Raw genomic sequence first — 11168 nt, forward strand, 5'->3', positions numbered from 1 at the left:
GGCCTTCGCTCCAAAGAACGGGGGCGCCGACTGGTGGAGCTTGGACGTGCTTGGAGGTAGAGCGAATGGCGGAATGGGGCGCGGGCGCCGACTGGTGGAGCTTGGACGTGCTTGGAGGTAGAGCGAATGGCGGAATGGGGCGCCCACTGCTAGCAGGGTCGCTACTAGCGACGAAGACTCCGCTCCGCTTTCTCCCCTTGTGGACGATTCCCGTGGCGTCGGACGGACGACACACTGCCGGAATTTGGCTCCTTACTGAGTGTCAAATGCTTTGCCGAGTGTTTTTTTCGGCACTCGGCAAAGAAGCTCTTTGTCGAGCGTCAAACAAAAAACCTCAGTAAAAAAAACTCGGCAAAGAAACTCTTTGCCAAGTGTTTTATTTTTGACACTCGGCAAAGAGTTTGTTTGTCGAGTGTTTTTTTATACTCGGCGAAAAAATTCTTTGCCGAATATTTTTTTACAATCGGCAAAGAGTTTTTGTATCGAGTATTTTTTTTCAACACTAGGCAAAAACAATTTAAAAATAACATTTTAAAATAGTAAATTAATTTAAATGGAAAAGATTTCAACTATAAATTTGTATAACTTATCAAGATGTACAATTTATATTTTAATCATTTCTTCATATGACAAAATAAAAGTAAATTTGTTAATTAAACATATATCTCTCTCATAGTTTATGAAACTACAAGAGTGATGTACAAGATTTGTGAATAATGTCAGAACCATCACGTGAGATAAACAAATGACCAAACAACCAAAATAAATTTTGTAGATTTTGAGAAGTTATATAATTTTGTAGTTGACAACGTTTTCATTTGAAGTCATCTTGTTAACGAAAACTACGTCTGAATTTAAAAATTTTAAATTTTGAACTTTGAAAACGACCTTGAATGGAAAAACCACCAACACAAAAATTATAGGTCTTGAAAAGTTATGGAACTTTATATTTGACAATGTTTTAGTTTGAAATCATCTTGTCATGCAAAACTATGTTTGAATTTTAAAATTTGAATTTTTCAAACTAACTCGGATGGAAAAACCACCAAAATAAAAGTTGTAGGTCTTGAAATGCAATGAAACTTTTTAATTGACAATTTTTTGATTTGAAATCATCTTGTCATAGAAAAATTCGTGTGAAGTTTTCAAATTTTGTAAACGATCTCGGATGTAGAAACTATCAAAATAGAACTTATATATCTTGAAAAGTTATGTAACTTTATAGATGGTCATTTTTTCAAATAAATTCATTTAGCGCCTCATATAATCAAATTACTTTTGGTTTGTTATAGTAAATGATGAATAAAAACGTAATATAGACACAATTGATATAGTAGTGCAGTGGTAGAGGAGAGCATGTGAGAGAGAGGTTGCGAGTTTAAATCTCACCATTCACAAAACAATTAAATTTAATTCAAAATAATGGTGAAAATGATAGGAAGATGTGTATGATAATGGGTAGTGGTTGGAGACTTGTTCACATAATTTAAAAACACTTTGCTGTTTTTTTGTTTTTTTGCGATTCTTAATTTACGAGTGCCCGAAAAAATGTACTCGGCAAAGAAACCTTTGCCGATAAAATATTTGCCGAGTATTATTTGCCGAGTGTTAATGCCCTTTGCCGAGTGTCTAGGACACTCGACAAAAAAAGGCGAGTCCGGTAGTGACAGACCCGAGGGAAAGTTCGTGCCTTTACGCCATTCTCTATATGCCAACCGTGTGGTGTGGATGCAAATTTCTGGACGACGTGGACAAAGATCATGCGAGTTTTACGCTCGCCTTTAATATATAGAAAAATTTATAGGGCCGGATGTCGAGCCAGTTTAGCTCGTTGAAGTTCGAGCTGGCTCGTTAAGCTAACGAGCCACAGAGTCAACTCCGACTCAGCTTGGCTCGTGAGATGCTGAATTTGTCGAATGGACCCTTGGATAATTTTTAGAGGTGGTATACTACTTCACCAATCTTTGTCAATCCAATCCAATATCTCTTGAAATTGTTTTTTATTATATTAGTAGTAGGACGATGTTATAATGTGATAAGTTTTGTTTTAAACTAAAATTGCGTGCAATGCCAATAATTTGGTGGTGGGAATGCTTCTCCCAAGGGAAGGTGTTCAAAATGTCCATGATGTTGCTTTTTTTCCTTTTAATTACACATTATTTATTTATTTATTCCCCTTTATGCCTCTAGTTTTCTACACAACGAGTCATTGCTTCCTGCGGAAGAAGGCACATGAAATACGAAAAACTATGAAGCTGGATGACGAGCAACATAAATAATACTTCTGTCCTAAAATATAAAAATTCAAACCGACCTTAAAAAGACCGTATTATCCCTCACTAATTTGGGGGAGTGAGTAGTTCAATTACTGCTTTGCTACTTTCAAAGAATCTTTACAATGCGGAGTGAGTAGTTCAATTATCCCTCACTAATTTGTTATTAGGAAACAAATAGTAGTAGATTAAGAGGAAACGAGGATATAGGTCTAGTACATGAGGACTATATTTAGAGCCTGATAGACCGAACCTTATAATCGTTTGATGAATTTTTATGAAATAAGACCACTGCTGGAGAGTGATTTAGGGTTTCAAATCATATATTTTAAAATACAACTTTGTTTAGAGCTCTTTTTTTGAGATGCTCTTATATAACTCTAGTTAATTGAAGTTCTCTCGTTTCCCGAAAATGTGGTTTTATTATAGAGGGAGTATAAGATATTGTATACCACGCGGGACGAGGCTGGCAGTCCAGGACTCAACGCAAGCAAAAAGAAGAAGAAAAAAAAACACTGGTAACCAGAAAGACTGAATCTGTTGCCGGCTGTTCCCGCGACACGCAATTAATGATCTCCGTCATCAGCGCACTAGCTCCACCGGCCGGCACACATATAATACAGGAGCGACTCGGGGCCTCGTCGTCTAGATCTCCCTTCGTCAACGCAGCCACTCACGACGACGGTAAGGAGGTCACTGGTCACCTTCCGAACGCGACTGACTACACGATGTATAGAAAGAAGTACACTGCACAGCAAACCATGCATACTACAGATCTGCATTCTGCAGTGGAGAGCTGCTGGATCGGAACCTCCCCGGCGCCGCCATGGCCGCAGCGGTCACTGCTGCTGTCTTCGTTCTCTTCGCCGCCATGAGTACTACGCGAGCGCCTGCGGCACTCGTCGAGCAAACCTTCGTTGTAAGCAGCTTGCATATCTTGTTTGATTTGACTGACCTGCACATCTCTGCTACTTCCTGAGAACTCTGAAAACCAGCACACAGCCGGCCGTTCTGCATGCATTCTTAGCAAGCCATTGACGACGAGAGCTAGCCTGGTCTTGGTCTGTATAATGATGGTTCGTAGGACCTACCATGCATGCATGTATATGTGTAGGTGAGCCAGATGAGCATGACACACCTGTGCAGGGAGACCATGGTCACCGTGGTGAACGGGCAGCTGCCGGGGCCGGTGATAGAAGCCACCGAAGGTGACTCCGTGGCAGTTCACGTCGTGAACCAGTCGCCCCACAACCTGACAATACACTGGTAGCCGACCCGTTGTTTCTTCCTCCTCTCGCTCGCTCGCTCGATCGATCTCAAACAGAAAAGATTGTGCAGGCACGGGGTGAAGCAGCAGCGGAACTGCTGGGCCGATGGCGTGCCAATGGTCACCCAGTGCCCCATCCTGCCGGGCCACAACTTCACCTACCGGTTCGACGTGGCCGGGCAGGAAGGGACGCTGTGGTGGCACGCGCACGTCTTCAGCCTCCGCGGCACCGTGCACGGAGCCTTCATCATCCGGCCGAGACGACGCGCCGACGACGACTCGTATTACCCGTTTCCCAAGCCTCACGCGGAGGTCCCCATCGTCATAGGGGAGTGGTGGGAGACGGACCTGGAGCAGATGGACAGGGACTTCGCGCACGGCCACCTCGACGACCAGCCCAGCGCGGCCACCATCAACGGCAAGCTTGGAGACCTATTCCGCGCCTGCGAGGGGGCCGGCGTGGAGGACGGGTACGTGCTGGACGTCGAGCCTGGCAAGACGTACCTGCTACGGGTCGTCAACGCCGCCCTCTTCTCCGAGTACTACCTCAGGATCGCCGGCCACGTGTTCACGGTGGTCGCCGGCGACGCCAACTACGTCAGGCCGTACCGCACCGACGTCCTCGCCGTCTCGCCCGGCGAGACGGTGGACGCCCTGGTGGTCGCATCAGCGCGCCCCGCCTCGTCGTACTACATGGTCGCTAAGCCCATCCTGACGCCGCCGCCGGACCCCCAGATCCCGGCGTTCGCCACCAGAGCCACGGTGCGGTACACGACGGCGTACAGCAGCGGCGCGCCGAGGTCGTCACGTCGTCGTCGTCCGAGATCGTCATCAGATGATGACGCTCCTGTGGCGCCCGAGATGCCGGACGACTACGACATGATGACGTCCTTCTACTTCCGCGGCAACCTGACCAGCCTGCGCCGGCAACCGGTTCCGTCGGCGCAGGCGGACGAGCGTATGTTCGTGGCGCTGGCGCTCGGGTCCGTCTGCCGGCGGCGAGGCCAGCGGTGGTGCGAGCGAGGGGACAGCGACGAGACCATCACCGTGGCGACCATGAACAACGTCTCCTTCGAGCTGCCGCCCGCGGCGGCGACGACCCCGATGCTGGACGCGTACTACCGCAACAGAAGCGGCAACGGCGTGGACGACGACGACGACGACGTGGCGGTGGTGGTCCGGCTCCCTGACGTGCCACCGAGGGCGTTCAACTTCACGGACCGCGCGCTGCAGCCGACGGGGCCCGAGGAGGAGGAGCTGGAGCCGACGAGCAGGGCGACGGCGGTGCGGCGGTTCCGGCACGGGGCCGTGGTGGACTTGGTGTTCCAGAGCACGGCGCTGTGGCAGGGCGACTCCAACCCCATGCACCTGCACGGGCACGACATGTTCGTGCTCGCCCAGGGGCTCGGGAACTACGACGCGGCGAGGGACGTGGCGAGGTACAACCTGGTGGACCCGCCGGTGAGGAACACCGTCCTCGTCCCCAGCCTCGGTTGGGCCGCCGTCAGATTCGTCGCCGACAATCCAGGTACTTTCAGAGGAATGGGAGAAATGTACATATCACACGTATTGGATGCATGCAGATGCATGGATCTAACTATCTGTGTTTGTGTACAGGGATGTGGTTCATGCACTGCCACTATGATTTCCATTTGTCCATGGGCATGGCTGCAGTGTTCATTGTGGAGGATGGGACGACGGCTGACACTTCTCTGCCTCCACCGCCGGCGGTAGTCTCATCGTGTAGCCATGGCAATGTTCTGATGCCTGGAGAAATTCTTCCTCAAAGCTAAATGACCACAGCTGTTCATGCATACGCGTGTGGCGAGTCTAACTCTCGGCACCAGCTTGATGATTAGCTAAACCAGCAATTGGACAACAAGATTTGCTATGCATGGTTTTAAAGTCCCCCCCCCCCCACTTGTGGTTACAGTAAGACCTTGTTCGTTTGTGCCGGATTGGTGAGTCGGAACGATTTCTAATCGGATTGCTTCTCTAATTTATATAAACTTTGATTAGCTGGAACGATTCCGGCTGCAATCCGATAGAAACAAACAAGGCCTAAAGCAGTAAATAAGTATAAATTTGTTGCTACATATATATCTAGTAACTTTTCGAGTAAAATACTTTGGTTGGTCCCTAAACTTGAGAGGCATTGTCATCTAGAACTTTTGATTTTTGGGTCACTAAACATGTTGCGGCTCTCTAATAATAATCCGCTCTCTAATAATAATCCGAACAAGTTTCAATCTACCCCCATACGCTGACGTGGCATGCTAACTCAATGGTGACATGAATATGGCAATGATGGATCTAGTATCTAAATTTGCACAACATTGCCATCTAACTCCCTAACCTTCCAAGTTCCACATCAGGTTCCCAAACTTGGTAAACGGGTCACACGAGGTACAATTTACATGTTTGTGCTATCATGATCCCTAACTTGAGAAGTTGCATATCCAAGTCCACAAACTTGCTAATCGAGGCACATGAGGTCCAAGTTGTTGACTATGCACCTCTCATATGGGCCCATAAGTCATCCCTCTCTCACTCCTTCCCCACTCCATACTATGCTCGTCCAAACACCACTCATTGTCCTTGGTCTAGTTAAGATAATACTATACAACAAAGGCCTGCCAAAGAATGAATATAGCCACTACCAAAATTGAAGGCAAGGAGCATAGCTCGCCCATGGGTGGCCATCATCGGGCCTTAACTCTGAACAAGCTCGGTAGACATGTGGAAGATAGGAGGGAGCATGCATATAGGCTTTCCATGACCACTTTAGAGGTGGTGTTACTTTTATTGCTCAGAGATGCTTTGGATGTTGTTGGTGGGCTACTGCTGGTGCTAGTGCTCGTTCTACAATGGTGTAGGAAAGAGTAATAGTAGTGACAGAGGGAGTGAGGAAGCAGATGACACAGGGGAGACAAATGGGTCCTATATTCTAGGCCCAAAGTTGACAACTACGAATCAAGTTACTATCAAACCATCATAATTGTGACCTTGTGTGGCCCAATTAGCATGTTTCGAGACCCCGATCTGCAAATTCAAAAGCCCAGGATGGCACCATTGTCCAAGTGTAGTGTCATGATACGATTGTATCATGAATGTTGCCTACTATCGTCCGACTTTGAGGTTGTATCTTGAATGTGAGGCATTGTGTGCCCACTGGAATGTCCATATGATGACTAGCAACACACACAAACACGTTTTGTGGTCAATAGGCCCCTAATAGAGTGTTTGCGGATTGTGTCATCTAGTTTAATTTCTTGGCAAAACACACAATAATGTGTCCTAGCTTGAAGGCCCCTAACAATGAGTCTGTCAATTATGTCCTCCATTTTAATGCCCTAACAACACACCCAAGCATGTGCCATAGCCAGTAGGTGGTCAACAAGGACAACCTGGCGGATAGGCATCATGGGCTAAGTCCAAATGACATGTCACAAAGGATGCATGCTATTCACTAACTTGTAGACAGTATCACGAACGAGAAGCATGACATGCTCGTTGGACTAATCATGTCATGATGAGTAGCTAGCCCTTGAGGTTTGAGTCTATAGGACGTATCATAAAGGATGCCTACCATCCACCAAGGTTGAGGTTGTATCATGAATGATAGGCATGTGGTCTGCCATCTAGACATGTTGTATCATGCCAAATAAGCATTGTTATCCTTATTTATGTAGTCGTATCATGACGTAAGCATAGCGGGATCTAAGACCATGAAATGCATTTGATGTGTGTATCACGTTTGACATGAACGACCTACCGAAGTGGATACCTCAATCATGTTGATAGGATTATCGATCATGCCCACAAGACGTATCATGAAGTATGCCTAATGTTCACCAACTTCAGGGTTGTATCATGAAAGGGATGCATTGTTTGCCTGCTAAAATGGTCGTATCATGCCTAACAGCACACTCAAGCATGCGTTGTGGCTAGTAGGCCCCTAATATATAGTTTGGGGATTGTTGCATTCACTTTACCTATTTGGAAACACATCCAAGGGCGTATTTGTGGCTTGTCATGGCCAATAAGCGCCTAATAGAGTGTCTGAGGATTGTGCCATCCATTTTAACTACTTGACAAAACAAACAAGGGGTGTCCTATTCATAGGCCCCTAACAGTAAGTCTGGTGATTGCTTCCTCCATTTTGATGGATATATCAAAGCGGTTTCATGAATGAGAAGCACGACATGCCTGTTGGAATGATTGTATCATGATGACTAGCCATTAAGGCTTAAGTCCACATGAGGTATCATGAGGGATGCCTACCATCCATCAAGGTTGAGGCTATACCATGAACGATAGGCTTGGTCTGCCATCTAGGTATTTTGTACCATGATAGATAAGCATTAACAATGTTCTATATATGGTTGTATCATGATGCAAGCACAATAGGAGCTAAATCTATCAAATGTATCATGTTGTATAAAGGCCAATCAGGATAACCTACTAAAGTGGATGGTTGTATCATAAGTGATAAGATTCATTGGTCAAGCTCACAAGACATATCATGATGGATGTATACTATCCACCGACTTCGAGGTTATATCATGAATGGGAGGCATTGCATGCCCACTAGAATGGTCATATCATGCCTAGTAGCACAACAAAGCATGTGTCATGGCTAGTAGAACCCTAATAGTGAGTCTAACAATCATGTTTTCCACTTTGACAATTGTATAAAGGCTGATAGGGATGATTTGCAGAAGTGGAAGGTCGTATCACAATTGTAGGATTTTTTGGACATGTCCACAAATCATACCATGAATGATGCCTAATATCAATCGGCTTCAAGATTGTATCTTGAATGGGAGGCATTGCCTGCCCATAGAATGTTCATACTGTTCCTAATAGCACATTATATTTAAGGTTGTATCAAGAATGGGAGGCATTGCCTACCCACTAGAATTCCTGTATCATGCCTGGCAACACCCAAGAAAGTGTAGTGGCTACTAGACCCATAATAGTGTCCAAGGAATGTGTTGTCAATTTTAACTTATTCTCAAAACACACAAGGGTGTGTCCTAGCTCGTAGACCCCTAACACTAAGTTTGGTGATAATGTCCTCCATTTGATGGCCTAGCTACACACTAAAGCATATGTAGTTGCTGGTATACAGTCGACTGGGGTGGCCTGATGAATAGGCATCAAGGGCTGAGTTCGAACAACATGTGTGAAGGATACCTATGGTTCACTGACTTGTAGGCAATATCTTGAATAGGAAGCTCGACATGCTCGTTCGGATGATCATATCCTGACGACTAGCCATCGAGTCCTAAGTCTATAGGACGTATCACCAAGGATGTCTACCATCCACTAATAAGGTTGAAGTTGTATCATGTAATAGGCTTGGACTGCTATCTAGGTATGTTGTGTCATGACAAATAAGCATCAATAATGATCTACACATGGTCGAATCTGAAAGGGAAATGTGTCCTTGGGCCATTTCTAAGTATTTTGGTGATCAAGTGCCAACACAAATGGTTTAATTATGAAACTATGCCAAATGGTGAAAGAAGTGCAAAGTCAACACAAAGGTATGATTCTAGACTTAGTACATTGGTTTTTGTGTACTAACATATTTGTCTAAGTGCTAGAATCAGACAAAATACAATTGGAAAAGACTTGGCTCGAGCAGCCAAGACTCTGCTCAGTCTGGGTGCACCGGACAGTGTCCGGTGCGCCAGGCTGGTGTCTGGTCAAATGGCCGCTCTCGGGTCTCAACGGCGGCGTACGGCTAAATCACCGGACTGTCCGGTGGTGCACCGAACTGTCCGGTGAGTCGTCTGCGGCGAAGTCGCTGCTCTCGGGAACCAAGTCAACAGCGTACGGCTATAATTCACCGGACTGTCCGGTGTGCACCGGACAGTGTCCGGTGCGCTAATGGCTCCAAGTCTCCAACGGTCGGCTGCGCCAGAATAGGAAAGAAATCCGCACCGAACAGTGTCTGGTGGTACACCGGACTGTCCGGTGCGCCAGTCGACAGAAGGCAAGAATTGCCTTCTTGGATTGCTCTCAACGGCTCCTAGCTGCCTTGGGGCTATAAAAGGGACCCCTAGGCGCATGAAGGAGAACACCAAGCATACTTTGAGCATTCTTGATCATTCACACTTCATCTTTGCGCACTCGTTTGACATTCTTAGTGATTTGAGCTCCGTTCTAGTGAGAACCTTGTGATATTCATTTGAGCTCAAGTCTTGGCCGTGTGTGTGCGTATTGTTGTGGATTTGTGTGTGTTGCTTCCCTCCCTTACTCTAGTGCTTTCACTTTGATTCTCATTGTAAGGGCGAGAGACTCCAAGTTGTGGAGATTCCTCGCAAACGGGAAAGAGTAAAGAAAGAAGAACACCGTGGTATTCAAGTCGATCATCGGATCACTTGAGAGGGGTTGAGTGCAATCCTCGTCCGTTGGGACGCCACAACGTGGAGTAGGCAAGTGTTGTACTTGGCCGAACCATGGGATAAATCCTCATGTCTCTTGTGCTTGTTCTCACTGTGTCTATTTTGCTTCACAAAGAGCTCTCCTTAGCCACTTGATTTTATTGTGCTAACTCCTAACCAAGTTTTGTGGCTTTAAGTTTCAAGTTTTTACAGGATCACCTATTCACCCCCCCTCTAGGTGCTCTCAATTGGTATCGGAGCCGTTCTCTTCAAGAAAGGGACTAATCGGCCGAAGGGATGGATCCTAAGGGAAAGGGGATGGTGATCAACGACAAGGAGAAGGAGTCCTTCATCAATGAGCCAAAAGACGACAAGCCCACTGACTCGGGCTCAAGTCATAAGAAGAAGGACGGGAAGAAGAAGAGGTGTATCAAGAAGATCGTCTACTACGACGACAGCGACGAGTCTTCTTCTTCCCAAAAGGACGACGACGACAACGACTACGAGAAAAAGAAGACAGTTAACTCTAACTTTTCTTTTGATTACTCTCGTATTCCGCAAAGTTCCAATGCTCATTTGCTTTCCATTCCCCTTGGTAAACCTCCTCACTTTGATGGAGAGGACTACGGATTTTGGAGTCACAAAATGCGTAGCCACTTGTTCTCTCTCCATCCAAGTATATGGGAGATAATAGAAAATGGAATGCAATTTGATAGTACGAATAGTCCCATGTTCATCAACGAACAAATTCACAAAAATGCACAAGCTACTACTGTTCTTTTAGCGTCATTGTGCAGGGATGAATACCATAAGGTGAGCGGCTTGGATAACGCCAAGCAGATTTGGGACACCCTTAGGATCTCTCATGAGGGAAATGACGTCACCATGCTCACCAAGATGGAGTTGGTGGAGGGCAAACTAGGGAGGTTCGCAATGATCAGGGGGAGGAGCCAACCCAAACATATAACAGGCTCAAGACCCTGGTCAACAAAATAAGGAGCTATGGAAGCACGAGATGGATGGACCACGACGTCGTCCGCCTAATGCTAAGGTCTTTCACTGTCCTTGATCCACATCTTGTAAATTCTATTCGTGAAAATCCTAGGTACACCAAGATGTTGCCCGAGGAAATACTTGGGAAGTTTGTAAGCGGGCGAATGATGATCAAGGAGGCGAGATACGTTGATGAGGCGTTGAATGGCCCAATCCACGAGCCTCAAACCGTTGCTCTCA

General features: G+C 46.2%; 1 protein-coding gene across 6 annotated transcripts; it reads left to right on the forward strand.

Annotated features, from left to right (window-relative positions):
• Positions 1-2909: 2909 nt before the first annotated feature.
• On the forward strand, positions 2910-5664 carry LOC103648173 (laccase-15). 6 transcript variants are annotated; one of them, XM_020548714.1, is made up of 5 exons: positions 2910-3192; positions 3269-3349; positions 3420-3539; positions 3612-5068; positions 5158-5664. In XM_020548714.1, the coding sequence occupies exons 3-5, from the start codon at positions 3427-3429 to the stop codon at positions 5331-5333; spliced, it is 1746 nt and encodes a 581-aa protein (XP_020404303.1). In that variant the 5' UTR covers positions 2910-3192; positions 3269-3349; positions 3420-3426; the 3' UTR covers positions 5334-5664. The 6 variants fall into 6 exon arrangements, with proteins under 6 accessions (XP_020404303.1, XP_020404302.1, XP_020404301.1 ...); XM_020548713.2 differs by having other exon boundaries at positions 2910-3349; XM_020548712.2 differs by lacking the exon at positions 3269-3349 and having other exon boundaries at positions 3358-3539.
• The last annotated feature ends 5504 nt before the right edge of the window (positions 5665-11168 follow it).

This window comes from Zea mays, chromosome 2 (genome assembly GCF_902167145.1).
Source record: "Zea mays cultivar B73 chromosome 2, Zm-B73-REFERENCE-NAM-5.0, whole genome shotgun sequence".
In the NCBI taxonomy this organism is placed as follows: Eukaryota; Viridiplantae; Streptophyta; class Magnoliopsida; order Poales; family Poaceae; genus Zea; species Zea mays.